This window comes from Clarias gariepinus, chromosome 11 (genome assembly GCF_024256425.1).
Source record: "Clarias gariepinus isolate MV-2021 ecotype Netherlands chromosome 11, CGAR_prim_01v2, whole genome shotgun sequence".
Taxonomy (NCBI): domain Eukaryota; kingdom Metazoa; phylum Chordata; class Actinopteri; order Siluriformes; family Clariidae; genus Clarias; species Clarias gariepinus.
The window spans coordinates 16338338-16358217 of NC_071110.1; the positions used below are offsets into that span (position 1 = coordinate 16338338).

General features: G+C 36.7%; 2 protein-coding genes across 4 annotated transcripts in view; both read right to left on the bottom strand.

Moving 5' to 3' along the window:
• arrb1 (arrestin, beta 1) overlaps positions 1–7042 on the bottom strand; it is a 38239-nt gene extending 31197 nt beyond the window's left edge. For both annotated transcript variants that reach the window (XM_053507839.1, XM_053507838.1), the window contains exon 1: positions 6656–7042. In XM_053507839.1, the coding sequence (XP_053363814.1) occupies positions 6656–6675 (20 nt within the window). In that variant the 5' untranslated portion in view covers positions 6676–7042. The remainder of the gene's footprint in view (positions 1–6655) is intronic.
• Positions 7043–7849: 807 nt separating this feature from the next.
• Positions 7850–19880, bottom strand: part of LOC128533180 (protein Atg16l2) — a 29613-nt gene continuing 17582 nt past the window's right edge. Inside the window, exons 10-18 of one of the 2 annotated variants that reach the window (XM_053507433.1) lie at positions 19413–19518; positions 18551–18621; positions 17828–17899; positions 17323–17443; positions 15827–15932; positions 11712–11861; positions 10916–10963; positions 9168–9269; positions 7850–8700 (exon numbers count right to left, since the gene is read on the bottom strand). In XM_053507433.1, coding sequence (XP_053363408.1) covers positions 8607–8700; positions 9168–9269; positions 10916–10963; positions 11712–11861; positions 15827–15932; positions 17323–17443; positions 17828–17899; positions 18551–18621; positions 19413–19518 — 870 coding nt within the window. In that variant the 3' untranslated portion in view covers positions 7850–8606. The remainder of the gene's footprint in view (positions 8701–9167; positions 9270–10915; positions 10964–11711; positions 11862–15826; positions 15933–17322; positions 17444–17827; positions 17900–18550; positions 18622–19412; positions 19519–19880) is intronic. The other variant, XR_008361344.1, reaches the window with a different exon arrangement.

Consider the following 19880-nt stretch of genomic DNA (forward strand, 5'->3'; position numbering starts at 1 on the left):
AAACCAAATTCCTAATTGTCACAACACAGAAAAAGTTGATTCTTACACAAGCATTGTAGCATGAAGCCAATGTTATTGCTCAGGGTTCAACACCAACAAAAAGTGATGCAGGTGTAGCCTGGTAAAGGTGAGACCATGGCTTGGAGTTAGATATAAGTGATTTGCCCAGTCATACAGTATAACAAATATAATGGGTTCATGTTGTCCCATTAGTACATTTATCTCTGGCCTGTTCAGACTGACTATACAGACTTTTTACAATGGGAATTCTTTTTCTGTTATGCTGCAGAAAAGTGAATTTTAATCCTTACTACTTGTTTGGGTTATTCTCATCATAAATGCATGCTGAAAATGGAACAAATTAGCTAGACAGTACAGTTTAATTTTAAAAATTGTGTTTACCTGAAGGAGCTCATTTCACCCTGATGATTATTTTTAAAAATATGGATCCATTTCCATAATCAATGGTTTGGACATTGTGCAGGACCATTTCTTCCACATGCCTAGCACACTCATTTGTTTTTTAGAGTACTGGCACTGTAATGTGCTTGTCATTTATGCCCATTCATTTAAAAAGAAATACATTAAACTGAATGTAGTTCAATTTGGGAATAGTTACTTCCATAACTAGAAACAGTCATATGTGTGGAAAATAAGCTGTGATTTTCAAAGGGGCATGATTTTTTTTTTTTTTAAATTGAATAGACCAAAGTATGTCCACATTCATGGTACAGAAATTTAGAACAATTTAAAAGCTTGACATATACTGTACACCACACCATATGGTTTCTAAGACCAAATTTTCACATGGACTCAAGCACAATATTCTGATTCTTGCCCCGGCACAATACAGTGTTCATATGTACCAAACTTTGGTGTCAAGTGTACCGGAAGCTGTGCTTTGGCCCATAGTGTGAAGGCACCATTAAAAACGATAATAGGGCAGCTACAACACAAGCTTATCACTGTTGTTTACAATTTCTTTTTAAATGCCACAATGTTTATCCTGTTTTGTGTCTATTAGTGGTCTAGCTGAAATATCTCTCATATAATGCATTTTTGTATACCTCCAACTCCCTCTATTTCAAATAAATTATATCAGGGTCAATGCAAATGAGTTACTGCTAAGCCACTTCTGACCAGAAAACAGCAAAGGTAAGAAGAGTTGAGCAGCAAGCTATGATAGGATTTCCCTCATATGAGGTCACATAAGTGCGAAAATCAAATTGGCTATTTGATAGGCCCTGGTCAATAGAAAGGTGTTAAAAGAAAAAAAAGAAAAAAAAGAAAAAAAAGAACGGAGTGTATTTGTTTCATGTTTTTTTTGTACACGCACTCTGGAGACGCTTTTATATATATATATATATATATATTAGTGGTTATCGGCGTTAACGTGCTGCGTTAACGTGAGACTCTTATCGGGCAATAAAAAAAATATCGCCGTTAATCTATTCACATTTACATTTACATTTAGGCATTTGGCAGACGCTCTTATCCAGAGCGACTTACAAAAAGTGCTTTAATGTTTACAACATTGGATACATACTTACACTGGGTTAACTAGGTTAATAACTAAGTACCATTAGTCCAACACAACTGATTTTTTTATTTTATTTTTTTTTTTCGGGGGGAGGGGGGTTAGTCCAAGTACTGGAGAAACAGATGCGTCTTGAGTCGTCGTTTAAAGATAGTCAAAGTCTCTGATGTACAGACATCTAGAGGAAGTTCATTCCACCATCTAGGTGCCAGAACAGAAAAGAGCCTGGATGAATGCCGCCCTCGATCCCTGAGGGATGGTGGGATGAGGCGAGCAGTGCTGGAGGATCGGAGGCAACGTGGTGCAGTGCGTGGTGTAATTAGCGCAGAGAGGTAAGTGGGTGCTGGGCCATTTTTGGCTTTGTAGGCAAGCATCAGTGTTTTGAATTTGATGCGGGCAGCTACAGGAAGCCAGTGCAGGGAGCGGAGGAGTGGGGTGGTGTGGGAGAACTTGGGAAGGTTAAAAACGAGTCGTGCTGCTGCATTCTGGATCAGTTGCAGAGGACGAATCGTGGACAGAGGCAGGCCTGCCAGGAGTGAGTTGCAGTAGTCCAGTCTTGAAATAACAAGGGACTGAACAAGCACCTGAGTAGCCTGTGAAGAAAGAAATGGGCGAATTCTTCTGATATTGTAAAGAAGAAATCGACAAGAGCGAGTAAGGTTAGCGATGTGTGGGGAAAATGACAGATGATTGTCCACGGTTACCCCAAGATTGCGGGCGGTGGTTGAGGGAGTGATTTGGTTGTTGTCCATGGATATCACAAGGTCTTGACCTGGAGATGAGTCACAAGGGATAAACAACAGTTCGGTTTTACTGAGATTGAGCTTCAGCTGATGAGCAGCCATCCAAAATGAGATGTCTGCCAGACATGCTGAGATCCGGGTGGAAACCTGAGTGTCAGAGGGAGGAAAGGAGAGGACAAGTTGGGTGTCGTCTGCATAACAGTGGTATGAGAATCCATGCGATGATATGACCTTACCAAGAGACCGGGTATAGAGGGAGAACAGAAGAGGACCAAGTACTGAGCCCTGCGGGACACCAGTAGAGAGTCTACGTGGGGCAGATGTAGATCCCCTCCATGTTACCTCATATGACCTATCTTTAAGGTAAGAAGCAAACCATTGCCACGCTGTTCCACAAATTCCAAGGCTTGTAAGAATAGATAATAGAATCTTGTGGTTCACGGTGTCAAATGCAGCTGACAGGTCCAGGAGGATGAGGACAGATGAAAGTTTCACAAAGTAAAACTTTGTATTCACAAAGTTGGGTTGGGAGCTGCGTCTATACTACCCAAGCTATGATGACTTTTACCTTGATATTTTAGCGCGGATGTATACCTAGCCGAATTGCACTGTAGGGGGCAAGAACGAGTCTTCGAACCTGTGTGTATGCCTACTGTGAATTACATCATCAAACGTGACGTGCTAACATGGATGCAGCTATGAAGCCTTAGGTTTTGCTTCAGGGAAAATTTATTTTTAAGAAGTTCCCAATGGAAACCTCGACAAGACTAAGGTTGTTTGCACCTTGTGCAATGCGGAATTAGTTTACTGTACGAGTTCTTTTAGTCTCAAGTACCACCTAAACGCAAAGCATCCCTTATCTAATGCGGAAGATGTCGGGCCAAGCACTAAAGCAGGGGAAGAGTCATCGTCAAACTACTATGTTTGAGTGCAACCGAGGCAAGCCCGTCAGCACAGCTCTATCAGCCAAGCTAACTAATCTCCTCGCTCAGTGGATTGCCACCAGCTGCCGGCCCATCAGCGTGGTTGAAGATGATGGGCTCGAGCTTGTTCTCCAGGCGGCAACAGGTGACCCATCTTACAAACTACCTGCGAGGCGAACTATCATGAGGAGAATACATGACCAGCATGCCGCAGAGAAAGCCGCAAAAGACGAGAATATGGTAGAGGCGAGGTGTGTAGCACTGACTGGGGACCACTGGACATCTGTCAACAGCAATAACTACCTCGGCGTTACTGTACACCTCATTGATGCCAGCTGGGAACTTCACTCCTTCGCTTTAGGTAGGCTACGTTATGTAATTTTAAATAATATAATTTAATTTAATTACTTAGTATATTAATTACCATGACACCACGAATTACCACCACATTATGTTTGCTTGATGTTTACTACTAGTAGTGAACTTATTCTGATCTACTTTGTCTGTCGGTTAGGAGTGATGAAAACAGAGGAGCGTCACTTTGCAGAAGAGTGTGCCAGGCAGTTTCTCGACGTCGCTAATCATTGAGGGATAGCTGACAAATCAGCACTATTGGAACGGACAGCGCTCCTAATATGGTGGCAGCAGGGAGGATACTGCCATTCGAGCATTTGCCCTGTGTTGCGCATGTTGTACAGAGAGCTATTGTAATGTCACTTCGGGAAGGTGGTTTTGATGGTGCACTGGCCAAGTGCCGTAAAGTGGTCGGACATTTCAAACACAGTCCAGCCAACTCAGACGAGCTAAATGTCCAGAAAGCCTCCCTTGGACAAGTTCAGGAGCCACTCGTGCAAGATGTTCCAACACGGTGGAATTTCACCCTTGAGATGATCATGCGCGTGAGGCGCAACAAAGACGCACTGCACACAACGCTGTCTCAGCAGAAGCACAATCTGGCCCTCCCAACAAATGCTGAAAATGAGAAGTTGGCAAAGCTAGAGAAACTGCTGGAGCCATGCAGGTATGGTCTACAAAGATAGTGTGTTTATGAATTGTCATAAGTTGTCATAATGAATTGTCATAATTGTCAAGTTTTTTTAAATGTCACTTTGTATTTAAGAAACACGTGCCCTTAAATGTAATGTAATTAAGAACTTTAAAAATCTGAGTTAAATTAATCAGTCATGAATTATTTATTGCTCTGTTTCTGTCTGTCTGTCTGTCTGTGTGTGTGTGTGTCTGCAGCCACTCGGGGAGGAGAACCCTGAGCCACCCAAGAAAAAAACAGCCCTGCTACTGATAGGATCAGACTCAGAATCAGATGGGGAGACACAAGAAGACAATACTGTGGAGAGGTACAAGGTAGAGCCCAGTGCTAGTCTAGATCAGTGTCCACTGAAGTGGTGGTCGGAGCACACTGCTGTCTATGGTAAGATGGCCCACATTGCTCGTAAATATTTGGGGACTCCTGCCACAACTGTCCCATGCGAGAGACTTTTTTCTTTAGCAGACCATATTGTGCAGAAGAGGAGATCTAGTTTGTCACCAGAAAATGTGAACAAGCTGGTCTGCATGAGTGACTGGTGGAAGAAGCAAAAATAGTGCTTGGACTGATTGACACAAAGCTACTGACTGTAAACAGTTCATCACGACCTCTTATGTACGCCTACAGTTCAAAACTCATGTTTAACTGAATAAACAGTTAGTAAACACAAGTACATCTTATTGAACATAATTTATTTTCATCACCAATTACCATAGTAGAACAGCTTGAACAGTTTGTGATGCAAACCTTCTCAAAGACTTACTTTTTGTCATTATTTGGGTAGCACACATATATGTCTTCGGCAGACTTCAAATGAGCCATTTTAATCTAGATTAATCTAGATTAATTCCAAAATTACAGTGAGATTAATCTAGATTAAAAAAATTAATCTATGACCACCACTAATATATATATATATATATATATATATATATATATATATATATATATATATATATATATATTAAAATCATGATAACAGTATATCATAGAGCGATTGCATAAGGGTTTGTGTTTGGGATCATAATGAGGGTGTCATGAAACCACAATCGGGTGGTCTAAATTTGACATTTGATCTAAAAACAACCATGGGGTGTCATCAGTGCTGGCAGTGAAAGTGCTGGTTACAGTTTGGTCAATGTCAGAGTGGAAGGACAAACAATATTGCTATTTCTCTAACAGTTTCCAAAAGAAAATTACTTGCATTTTTATATGCCAAATTCTTCCCACTCAAAAGTAAGAGGGAACTGATGTCATATGTAGATATCACATGCGGTCAAGTAGAACGTATAATATTTTGGAACGTATATTTTAAAAAAAAGTATAATATTTTTTTATATGTAAGTAAGTTAAAGTAAAGAGTCTTCCAAAATGAGTATACTTAAGTAAAGGATAAATATTTGAAAAAAATACCCAAGTACAAAGATAATTCTGGAATTCCGTTATGCATCTTAAAAGCACACACTGAAGCAGCTTTTCACCAGATCAGTATGTTCAGTGTGAATTAGCAAAAGTGAGCATTAAAAGGGGTTAAGGGGATTTCTAAGCATTTGGGCAAGGGGAGAGATGCAATCCCCCGCTATGCAAACAATTCATACCTCTCCACAATAACACTGGTACATGTACGTGTACCTAACAACTGAATCTTTGGATTTTTAATTAAAATATGCCTGTAGGATATTACATATTACAATCCCTTGCCATTGTGTATTTGTATTCGGAGAGACATTTAACAGCCAAATGGATTTCTAATGGAAGGATCCATCACAGGTCACTGGAGGATTTGTCTCCAGCTGTTGCTGATATTTTACTGTGTACTATACAGTAATGGCAGAGAGCTTTGCTATTACTGTAAGAGGATAATTACCTCATTATCCTGCTGAGAGCACATATATGGTATATAGCTTACTTCCTCTTCGGAGAGGCTTAAGTAATTTTAAACTCAGCCAAAATAGTACCATGCTAGGTGTGAAATGTCAACAGTCATGTAGTGACCAGCTGTGTCAAAATGCAGCCTAACAAACTGACGGAAATATAAAACCTTCATAGACCTAAAACTGTAAATAAAAACAAAATAGACAAAAGGAAAAGGGTGGTCTGCGTTGTTATGTATACTGCAGAGAAAATTATATCATTTAAGAACTAATGATTCTGAAGGATTTTGGCAGGTATATTAGGAGTTTTCCTAACCATCTTTGCTGTAAATTATTATTTTTTTAAAAATCATACACAGTTTCTTATCTTCTTAAATCAGCTCTAGATAAAAATACTTTAATAACAAAGATTAAATATCAATAAAGGTATATAAATAAATAGAAATAGGTGATAGCCTAGAACAGAGATGTAACACTCTGCCACATTTTTGGTTTCCCTTGCCACATTTATTGTAATAAAATCCCTTTCTTACCTCGTGCCTTTATCACCCATGATGATAATTTGAGTGTTCTGTTTTTAACTTGCAGAAAATAAAGCAAAGAAATGAAGAAATAGATGAAGGGATGAAAAAGAAAATTCAGTTATGCAGACAGGCAGGATGATACAGCCTCTGTCATGTAGATATGTTTCCTGCGGCTTAAACACTCTCCAGCTGAATTTGATTATAGAAGCATCTCCGCTTTTGCCTGTCAGAAAGGTCCCCCTCCCCAAAGGAAGCAAAAGCAGGTGATTCCCTGTTCTGCTTGGCTACTTCCTGCTCAATTGCAATTCAATTAGGCATTCCTTAAATGAACCATCTTAGGAAAAAACCTGCACCAGAAATCCTGAGATTTAAGAATCTTCTGTCTGAAGTCCAATATGAGGCAGTATTGCAGCTTTTGCTACGTCTCCATCTCCCTCCCACACTCCCTTCCGCTCTCTCCCTATCACATGCATACACAGACACTCTCTCTTACACACTCACACATGCACTCTCTCCCTTTCTCTTCTTTCAAAATGAAGGGGGAAGTGTACTAGCAGTATTGAGTGGTTAATAACTAGTGCTAAATAAGACACATTTTTTCTGCTTACTGTTATACTGCAGGCACTGATAGAAAAGCAAAATTGAATCCAAGCATTCACTAAGGTTCACCGCAACATAAAACCCGTTTATTTCAAAAATTAATTTACCAAAGATTGATAATTCATGACTAATTTTAAGTAATTTATGATTGTATCTTTATAAAATTGTTAGCACAGATAATATATAAATTTTAATTTTATGAACCCCAAAAAATCCTGTATTTGCTTTAATAGTGATTAATAAAGCTATTATTAAGTCACATATTTTGCAGTTATCTCTCATTACTTAAACTTAATTTTAAAAATATCTGTGTGAGCTTGTAGATTGTAAATTGGCAGACTGCATCAGTTATATACAGTTTAAGCAAATGGATGCTTTTTTATTTATTTATTTATTTATTTATTTAAGCAAAAGCACAATCATCATGCCAGTCAGGATACCACGGAGCCTATCCTTGCACCACAAATGGAAAACAGTGTGCAAAACCTTGTGGACACTCAGGCTGATGTACCCTGCAAAGTGGTCTCATGAAGTGCACAATGCAAAAGAAAAAAATAATAAAAAAAAAATAACAAAGAGGACTTGGTAATAGTAATAAAATGGTAATTCATTTATTTTTCCAGTAGTCTGTATATAAACCAGTATAACTAGGTTAGAATGTAAACAACTTTATACACTCCCTTGTAAAAACTTCATTGGAAATCTTTAACAAATGAAATTTTAAATCCATGTGGTTAGAAAAAAAATCCAACAATTTCAACAACACTGGTTGAAGAAGCACTGCAGTACAATACACATTCTAAATCGGTGCATCTCTATACTGCACAATGCCTACATATACCTTAAAACATTGACATGCCGTACTATGTCTGTTTTTATACTATATAGTATTATTTACTTAAACAGATCATATTAACAATAAAATATTAGAATAATTCAAAATGTAACCAGCCACCACCTGTCTACCTTATTTCTTACTTTTATTTTTTTTACACCATGCTTTCAACCTTTTGAAAGTAAATATGTTTGAATGTTTGGCATGTTTTAGGGTTGCATTTTATATTGCAACAAATGTAAAGTGGCTTCACGCTTTATCTGGGAAAAAAAAAGAAAACAACACCAGTAATAAATTAAAATCAAGATATCTAATCGATCTTGACTGTTTTTTAAAGGCAGACAAAAATTATTTTACCCTGCTTGTGGTGATTTGCTTCTATAAGCAGTTGAATACTGAAGCTCTTTTAATAACAGGTTTGGTGTATAGAACATGCTGTCCCTCACATGCTGAACATAGACGTCTGGAAGTTTTCGATCCTGGGTATAAGTCAGCTGCAGTGAGTACTGCCACTTAAAACGTGTTTCAGATGTCACTCCACAGAATGGCACATCGGCTCTTATCAACACTCACCATATACTCGCCTGACATTGACCAAGCCACTGCATTAACTGAGGTTCTGAAATACACAATGAAGTCTTGTTAATCTCAGTGATTTGACATAATCAGTGTATGTTACTAATAATACAGCCATGCAAATATTTCTGATGGATTTCTAATAAATGCAAATAACATGTTACACTGTCTGAAAATATGGTTGGTGCTTATATTGGTGTAAAAGGCAGAGTGAAAAACATAGTAAAAGATGCAATAACATTGTAATGCTAACACACTGATGTTAAATATATTTAATGAAACTCAGATATGTCAGGTTGACAAGTTGTAAGATGTTTGGGTGGCTGGCTGGTTGGCCCTATACTCATAACAGAGTCTAATCAGACCCAAATAGAGTTAATAACATGTGGCAAGCTGTTTTATCCAATATCAAAACAATTACAAAACCTCAATTAATCTACTGTCAATGCAGTTTCCTTCTCATTAATAAAACAATAAACTATTTTAAAGGAAGAATGGTATTCTAGATACCTATGCATGTCTGGTAGCCGTCTTTCCAGGTTGCCTGTGCTAATGTTCCAGATGTACACACCACCATCAGCAGAGCCAGCTGCCAGGTAACTTCCATCTGGACTAAAGTCAGGAAAAAATAAATTTGTAAAAATCACCACTGGAACAAATGCACATCATTATTTTATGCAAAACCACTATGGATAATGTTGTCATTAATACATTTACTGTACATGTACATGTGTATGTTAACTATAATATTCGTAAGAAAATTAGTTTACCCTAAACATTTACCCCTTTATCTACATGACAAACTGAAGTTTAAAATCATCCATCATGGTGTATCTCAAACTTCTGTCTTCTATTTCAAAACTGTCCTGTGTAATATGCAATTTTGGTAGCTATGTGTATTGCATGCAAACTTCATTATTAGGTATGCATGCCATAGACATTGCTATGAAAGTTGCATACTACAACTTTTATAATCCTCAGATTACAAACTCAGCACATGACCTTCAGTCATTGCTATTGGAACTTACCAGTTTCAAATCACACTATGCCCTTTAAATATTCCAGACTCTTAGTGTTATGTTCATACACCCCAGCATCATGGTCCATGATTATTCCAAGTCTTTTTTCTGAATATGTTAATTATCATTTTAGACAGGGTTAATGACTCGAAATCATCTAGCTTATACTCCTTTGTTGCTTGCCTTACCATTTGCCTGCCTAATGTTTCTGTGTATTTCTCAGTTCATAGGTTTGTCTGCTACACTGATTTAATAAAACCAGAAAACCTGTGCTGGTTCATCTGTCTGTTGAATGACAATGCAAAATTGAGGATATAGGGCAGTGTCGGATATACAGTAGTTCTGAGAGGAACCTATAGTCTTACATCGATCAAAACCAGTCTGCAAAGAAATTCTGAATACCTCACTGTAGACATAATTAAAATGTCTTTTTCCATTTCAGACTGTTTTAAATATACAGCTGCAAATATTTTGAAAAATTGTGGACATATTTATTTGTAAAACATCTGTGAATCATTTTGGGCATTTATGTTTAATATAAGACTGCTCTGATCCCATATCCATTAGCCCCTCCCTCTTTGGTTTGAGATTACACAGACCTTTTAGAATGACTCAATGCATTCTGGTCCTGCTGTTGCCATAGAAACTGTTAAGTGTATGATTCAACTGGGAGTGAGCCACAGACCAGAACCTCAAATGGAACTTCAGCCTTTACCATTTCTGCATTGCATCCTCTGCTTTGTTTGTCTCGCACTGAGCACATTACACATAGTTTACAGTAAGAAAAACTATGGTACCCATGGGGAAAAAAAACGTATGCCTTTAAGCATTTCTTTAAGCAGTACATGGCTTCTTATGCTAGGCTGCTAAACAGATTCATACTGGATCATATTTTAAGGATAATAAAGGTTTAAAAAGATATTTGTACAAATTATATCCAATAGGAATATATTTTCCCTTTAGAAATGTGCAATTATTATTTAAATTTATACAATCTAAAACTAAATAAAAATATTAGGTTGAAAACTCATTTTTATTCTGACATTTAACTGACCATCCTAAAACTTGCCCTTGTCTTTTTGCAAAACACCCTTTTTATTAGGGAGCATATTCGTATAAAAAATTCATTTTGTAGATTCAATTATTTAAACAAACTTGCCAAACAACTTAATAATAATTATGACTATTAGGATTTTATTGTTATTATTTTAAATCTACTTTAGTCTTTATGTGTCCTACCTGAAGATAGCCTTGGTGCTGTCACTTCCACATTTGAAACCTTCTGCCCTGGGATGATCATGAAGGAGAAAAAAGAAAAAGTGCAAGATTTATTTTTAAACAGATTGGGCGTAACAAAACTGCTACTGAAATCCCATACACAAAGAAACTGTTGTGCAATATATAAAAAAAATATTTAACAGATTGTTGAGATGCATAATGCTGTGCTTACTTCAAATATCTGATCAACACATTAAAGCAGTGAGCAGCATTACGTCACCACTTAGCTCAGTCCTAAGCCCAAGTATGGCTATAATAAAACTGTTTAATTTTACCATGGCATCCAGTAATGGACTGAATTAAAAATAACTAAGCATATAATGTCACTAAATAGACCTTCCTCCACACTAAGCATAACATGTTATTCTTTTCCTCCCTTGCTGCCACTGACATGTGCGTCCTCATAGGCTTATCTGCCAAATCCGCACTGCTCTTTTATAAATTTCCTCGAGACACATAACCCCCCACATCTCAATACTCATCCATATATATTTGTCAACAATTTCATTTACAGTCTAGCAAATTCATGCTTCAAGCAGTGCATGTAAGTCATGTCTTTTGCCCACAAAATTAAATGGTTTGTATAACAATGGTTTGTTATACACCTATAATAATAATATGAGATAATGTGCAGAAGTATAAAATCGTATTTTGCTGTCAAACTGTTCATAACAAAAGAGACTATAAAATGTACCTTGTGAAATGTTTTTGCCATATTGACATATATTTTGTAAATAAATTAATAAATTATCTGTACCGGAAGGTCATTCTGGTATTACTCATTCTCAGATCCACCAGCTGCAGGCTCTCATCTCTTGAGCAACTTAATAATTCTCTGTGGTTGGGTGAGATGTCAAGTGATGTCACCCTGCCCTGTAAGGGAACCTCTTGTGTGCAGCTTGCTGTCCTGTAGGAATATGGTGCATCCAGTTACTGGTTAATGCAGAAATAAAGTCATAAAAATTCTGTGAGTAATTACTTATAGTTATTATTTTTTTGTTTATGTGGTGAGAGAAAATGTGTATTTATAAAATAATTTATATGGACTCATGGCAACCAAGAAGTGTACAGTATCAGACAGCATTACATCATTTGTATGGCTTTAATATTACTGTAGTAAATTTGAAAAACTAGTGATAAAAGAATGCTAGAGAACATTTAGTTAACATTGATCACCTAATAGGTAAATCTACTGTATACCTCAAAAGAATAAATGTATATACAGAACTATGATACATTCTTAAAAGGCATTTCTCTAAATGATTTCACACCATTCACTGCAAATGTCCAACAATCACGTCAATTGCTACATGTACAGGACTGTCATAAACACGTTTTCACTTAATGATTTCTATAAATTTATTATAGCAATAAAAAGATTTTTAACAGTCAAAATAATTTATCACAAACATTTATAGTGCACTCAAATGATTAAATAAAGCACTTAAAATTCATGTTACTTTGACTACTATACTTTAATCAATTATTACTTTCAATTATATTTTTATATGTACACTGATCAGTGAGAGCCTTAAAACCACTGACAGGTGAACAGAATAACACTGATTGTCTTGTGACAGTGCACCTGTGAAGATGTTAGATATATTAGGCAGAAAGCGAACAGTCAGGTCCTGAAGTGCAAGTGTGGCTTTGACAAGGGCCAAACTGTGCTGGCTAGATGCCTGGGTAAAATTGCCTCCAAAACAGCAGAGCTTTTGAGGCGTTCCTGGTATGCAGTGGCAGATGTGGCACAATTTGTTAAAAATGTTAATTCTGCATATGATGGAATTGTGTCAGAACACACAATGCATTGAACCATACTAAGTATGGGTCTAAGTGCCCATGCTGGACACTGTCCACCATCTAAAGCACCTACAATTGTCACTTGAGCTTCAAAACTGGACCATAGAGAAGGTGGCCTGATGAAATGCATTTTTTTTTACATTTTCCCTAATGACAGTGGCTTTTATCAGAAAGTTTATCCTGCCTGCCACACTGCAAAATGTTGTGAAATTCTAAACAGCTCCACTGTTTGAGGAACATGACAGTTAACATGACCAGATCTCAACTGACCAAGCATTCATGGGATGTGCTGGACAAATCAGTCCAATCCAAGGAGTCACTACCTTGCAGCTTACAGGATTTAAAGCACATGCTGTTAATGTCAGATACCACAGTACACCTTTTCAGGTCACTTCTCAACAGTTTAGTTTTTTTGGCAACCACAAGTTATGTACTCAACATAAGGCAAGTGTCTTTAATGTTATTACTGATTTTTTTAGATAACATATAAGATAAGTTCATATATATGCATCAGTAATCATCCGCAAAGTGGATCTGATTTTAACACTGCTCTGTTCTGTCCGTCAGGTTGCTTTAGTAGAAATTAATTACTTTCAACTAGTCACAATGTATTACTAACCTATGTTGAAAGAAAAAGTGTAAAATGGTTTCATCTCTAAATATGCACTGAACATGCATTACTTTTAACTGTAACCACTGTATCCTGTACTCTGTATTTTTAGTGAACACTGATATGCTCGTTCTTAAACGGAGAGTAAGTGAGAGAGGACCTGGGCTTTGAGCTCATTTAATTTCCATGCCCTTACCTTGGACTGCTGAGGGTAATGGTAATCTAAACCATTTTGTAATGGTATCTAATGTTTCCACTTTTAACAACCTCAACAGAATCTGTGCAAACAAGACTCACAGACTTTATAGGGCTTGATGCAGGATAAATAAACGTTTATTTCCCCACCCAAACTTCTCAGAAAACTCAGTTTTGCCATTGTTTTTTACTCATGAAGTGTGTCTGTGCTCTGCTTTCTGCTTGCTTTACTGCAAACATGACTACACATTTGAACAGCTTTTCTAAGCAGACACTGATGTGCCTAATATAAAATCTTTATTTATTTATTTATTAAAAAATAATATGTCTGATATATTTATTTCATTATATTATTTCATTTCTGACTGGCGTGCACCACCTGGCATCCTCTGGCTATATGACAATAAATACTTAGACACATTCTAGTAGGTTTAAGTCTATATACTTAAAGTCTACTTTAAGTCTTTGCCTCTCTTAGGCCTTTAAGCAGAATAATTTCATGCAAGATAATCTATTTAATAATCTTTTATTCATTTCATTACCATAGCTTAAACCCAAAAATAGTATCAGTTTTTACAAGAGTGGCATGCAGGTTAAGCGTCGTCAGCACGTTAAGCAACTAAATGAGTCATACACTTGGCAAATACCAAAAATCAGTACAATTATTTGCCTTTTTTTTTCAATGTTATACTACAGCACATATCAGCCCTTAAGGACTCTAGGAGACAATTAGTATGTGGGCTGATGGTTGCTAAGCGACAGGCGAGCAGTTGGCAGGGCAGCAGCTGCAGGTTACTGCTGCTTGGAGTGAATGAGAGATGTCAAGGTCTCAGGCGTGGGCTGAATAATGCATTCATTTCTTGAAATCTTTAAATGCAGAAGCAGCACACAGGAATCACAAGTATTGGGTTGAAAACAAATCATATCCACAGACAACTTTTCTTTACGATGCATTTTTAAAAGAGGGTATTTCACATTTTAAATCCTCATTGTAGATACTGATGGTAAATTTAGCCAGAGTACTGGTTATATCATCACATGGACTTTTTATTGTGTATTGTACAAATAATAGACACTGAAGTCTACCATATACCAATATTTTCAACTATATTTACAATTACAGTGGAACGCCTGTTTGCGAGCGTTCCGCAAAACAAGCAAAATTTTTTAATACATTTTGTCTTGATAAACGAACGAGTCTTGATATACGAGTACCAAGTATCATTTAGTATCATGTGGCATGCATGCGCTTCTTGATTTGATGCCTAGAGTAACATGACCACAACTGCACCATTGTTTTTTTTCTCTAAAGCATGTTTTATCTTGTATTTGTATGTGTGTATGCTCGCGCTGGGTGTGTGTGTGTGTGCGTGTTCCCACAGAGGTGTGTGTGTGTGCGCGTTCCCACTGAGGTGTGTGTGTGTGCGCGCGCACTCTGGGGGGATGGGGTGAGGGCAGCCCCCTTTCCCCCTTTTCTCCTCTTTTTTCTCTGGTCTTAATCAATGCAGCTGGGATTCTTTTGCAATAATTGTATCAAAAACTAATGACACACATGCTCTCTGTTTTTCGCATTCAGCTGCTTGTTTTCTGCTTTTTTAAAATGTGCCAATCTTTTCCATTTGCATCAGTACTGCCATCTAGTGGATAGGTGAACAATAAACCCACCTATCCACTAGATGACAGTAGTGATTAAAGGTAAACATTTGCGTGTTCAAAAAAAGTGGCGAACAAGCAGCTGAATTACTGACTTGGCAAGTAATTAACAGGACTTAATTATATTAATTATACTAACTATTGCTTGTTAGCTAAAATAAGATATACTTTTATTCATCCCACATGGGGGAAATTTCTTGTAACTTGTGTTAGTTATCAACTAACACAAGTTCCGCTAGCTGCAGCTGGATATGTTGGTGGAGCAAAATAACAGACTACATAAACAAATAAATTATAACGTGTTAATTATAAATGTTTGTAAAACTGTTGTATAAAAGTGGTACAAAAACTGCTTTAATAAAAAAGTCTCTATCAGTTTGCAATGATTCTTGCTTTAAAACTGCAAAACATTTTCTCATTTTGCTGTCAGACAGGTCATATGAACTACCTGCAATCAGTCTAGAACAGTATGGGATTGGTTGGCTATAACATATCATTACGATTTTCCCCAAGCCCTTTATACCATTGTGACCTTTTGCTTTTTCCCTTGCATTTCACCTGTGTAAAAAAAAAATTTATATAATGTAATAAAAAAGTTAAAAAATTCTTACCTGCTGTCCCAGAAACGTATCTTTTTGTCAAAATGGCCACTGATTGTGTAATACTCTGAACACACTACATCACTACAGTAGGATGATACCTCAATGGTCTGGATACCTAAAAAAAAAGACATTAAGTGAGGGAACATTCTACAAAATGTTATATATTTGTGAATATTCATTATACAGTGATTAAAATAATAAAAAGTATTATTGTTTAGTAATTATTTTCATTATGTATCAGTGCGCTGTTTAGCCTGTTGAAACTGTGTGTAGTGACTGTTCTTTAGTAACAACCGCCTGCAACAGCCCCGTGAAGAAAAAGGTCTGCTGACTCCCTATGCTGAACTAGACTTCATGTTAATTTAAAGAATGTCTGTTATATTGAACTTTCAGCTGCATAACACATATGATGCTATATATTTTTTTTATCCGTTATCACCCACATAAAGATGGGTTCCTTGTTGAGTCTGGTTCCTCTCAAGGTTTCTTCCTATTGCCATTTCAGAGAGATTTTCCTTGCCACTGTCTTATCAGAGACGTTTCATTCATCATTCATATATTTATCTCATTATTATCTAAACACATTTTTCTCACACATACATACTTCCATAAATTTTCTTTTAAAATTTTATTTTTTATTTTTGTGAAGTTGCTTTGAGCATTGCTAAAAACGCTATAGAAATAAAATTGAATTGAATTATACTCCTTATTCACCTATGCAGTTTGACTCACTGTAAGACGTAGTGTTAGACACCGTGAACTACCACGATTACCCGCCGAAGTTCCGCTGACGTTCCGCGAAGTTCTGTAAGGTTCACAAGCTTCTGCGAGGACCGGCTAAAAAATTAGGCATGTTTAAAAAAAATTAAAAAATTAAAAATGTTTAATTTTTCGTGCGGAAAGATGGAAACGTACTCACAGCGCCAAAACTCGCGTTGAATCATAATGAACCATACTTACAGCCACCGCGCGAAACCACGTAGGTGAAATAGGGGTATTAGCAAAGGTGCAGAATAAATTGGTCTATTTTTACTTTATATTTTTTATTAATTATTTTTATATGAATATTTTTGGGTTGGGAAACAAAATCATCCGACTTTCCATTATTTCTTATGGGGCAATTCGCTTTGATATACGAGTGTTTTCATATACAAGCACGCTTCTGGAATGAATTATGCTCGTAATCCAAGATTGAACTGTACACATATAAAATTGACATTCCAAAAGATTAAAGAACCAAAGCTATTGTGCTATGGAAGGGGTGGCTGCAGCAACTGGCCCAAGCCACGCCCCCTAGACCCTCTCTCTCTCTCTCTCTCTCTCACACACACACACACACACACACACACACACACACAGTCTCCCTGGTATGACAGCCACTTAATGTGCAGAAACTGTGAAGATTTCAAAGGCAAAGGAAATTATCTGACTGATCAAGGTGTACAGCAAACATATACCTGATATTGCACATGATTGATATTATACATGTGTGTTGACAGACTTACAGGCAGCACGTTGCAGGTCCCAGATTTTTACAGTTCTGTCTGCACTCCCAGTCACCACCTGCCTTAGGTTACACTTAAACCTAGCTGCTGTGACTTTGCGAGAATGGCCTGTCAATGTAAACTGCAAAAGGTGGAAAAGAGATAATTAATTCAACAAGGATGTATTACAGATGATAAAATTAAAACTTTACTAATTAATTTTATATTACATTTTATTCGTAAAGCGCTTTTAACAATTGTCAGTGTCGCAAACAGACTATTGATATTTGGATAAATCATTATCCAGATACCTGATAAATTATCACACCTGTCACTTTGCAGGTGCTGTGAGTGTATAAAAGGGATAATTTTCTACATTTGCAGCAGTACAGAGTCACATGACACCATGGATAGTATGCAGATACATTCTGTGTAAATGATGCCCTGCAGAGCATGATTCAGGGAAACGGTAAAGTACATCAGGAGTGTTCAGTCAGACAAAGTGGGGGGATGGAGGCTCTGTTACCTTTGGAACAGAGTCATCCAACCGCCAAATAAGAGCTGAGTTATCATATGATCCAGCTAAAATTCGGCTGCCCTGGTGAAGTCAGAGAGAAGATTTAGGATGTTAGTATACAAACTGTAAGGTATTTTAATATTATAAGGTATTATGATCTAATAAGAAGATTCCTGTGCTCTGAGAACAGTCCCTCTCGCTGTGCTTCCTGACTCCTTAGGTGGTAACACATTCTATATCCTGTATCCAGACAAATATACATCCAAACGGCTCTTGTCCACTAAAACCTTTTTGTTTAACCAGAAGAATGCAAAGATATTTCCTATCACTTGTCTGTCTCCAGGTCTCTCTATGACTGACATGTAATGACTAGTTCTTTTGATGTTCTGGACCTGGCACCGCTTTAAAAGTGCTTTCTTTGCTGAGAATAAACAGAGATCTTCAGACACCATGCCCGAGTGTGTGTGTTTATCTGTCCCAGTCGATTGGGCCCGGACCGCTAAGTGTATCAAGGTGCGGCGGACGCAATAAGCAATAACTCTTCTTCTCTTAATTCAGCTTAAAACTTATTTCGGACACTCTTTTTCTTTTTAAACCTAACACAAGCAAATATAAATGTAGGCTTAAGCTAATAAAATACTTATTCGGGAATGTTTAAAGTCAACTACTTTAAGATATATCACTTCCAACGGTGTGCCAACAAAACTAAAATAGCATGATGTGTATTCATACCGTAGGGTCAAACTCAATGCTGGTGATTCCCTCATTACTCCCATCTAGTGTCCCTCTGTAGTGCAGCAAGCCTGAAAAAAAAAACATTTTAAAAATCTGTTCACATACATTAAGATGTAAAATCAAACAAAATTCACATCAATAAAACCAAAACACTTTTCACATTATTTACCATTTCTGCTTTTTAAAACCATCATGATTCAGGGAAACTAAGCTGTTTTGCTGAATTTTATCTGCCAAAAACCTGAAAATTTTGTAAGAATACATGGCACGATTGCTTCAATGGAGTTGATAGGCTATGGACTTAATGAATTAAATAAAAAAATAAAGGTTAAATTGGACCACCTTTGCTTGACTGAAACTTCCAGCAAGACAATAATCCAAAATGTGTTTAAATTTATACAATAATTTATCACTGGACACAAATAAACTGTTTACATGGCAATCCAAGGCCCCTAACTTAAACCTTTATTGAAAATCCATGGGGTGAAATAAAGAAAAGGGTCTGCAAGAGGATCCTTGTATTAAGAGTATTGTATTAAGGAGTCCTTGTTTTTTCTTCTGTGTCTTCCAAAATAATAGGAAAAGACTTTAAAGCTGACAGAGGAATGTTGCAGAAACTACTAAATGCAGGAATATGTTCTTTTTTAGGTTATATTTCTTGCATATTTTAATATGAGAATAAGCTAATTTCCTGCAATTATTTTTAACTCATCTTTCTCAAGAATGGTTATAATGCTGGATCTGACTAATTGTCATTGTAATCATTTTCTCATATAGTTTAAGCCTTAAAGTTAATAATTATATATTACTTAAAAAAAGTATCACTTTATTTTTATTTCCATTTGTAGTTGTGCAGTACCTGAGCTGATGTCCCAAAGTTTGATTACCCTGTCTGTGCCTCCTGTAGCCAGCAGATTTGACCTCGGGCTAAATCTCACTGCATTGATTCCAAGCTCATGAGCATCCTGTACAAACAGGAAAATTTCAAATCTGACACACAATCACTTAATTTTATTTTCCTGAATTCACTGAATTTAAATAGTACTTCCAAAAACAAGTAACTTAAGCTACTCATTCACTGAGTGTTATTGGTAGAATAATTATAAAGGTCTTGACTAAAACAACATGCATGAGGAATCACAAAGGAGTTTTTATTTTCTGCAGTGGAAAAGTACTCTAACTAGTTACTTTTATCAGAAAGTAACGCTGTAATGTAACAGATTACTTTTTATTGACAGTAATTTTGTAATGTTATTTGTTACTTTAAAAAGTAATGTCCCCCAACACTGCTGTACGCATAAATGCAAAGGCCTTTGTTACCCATACT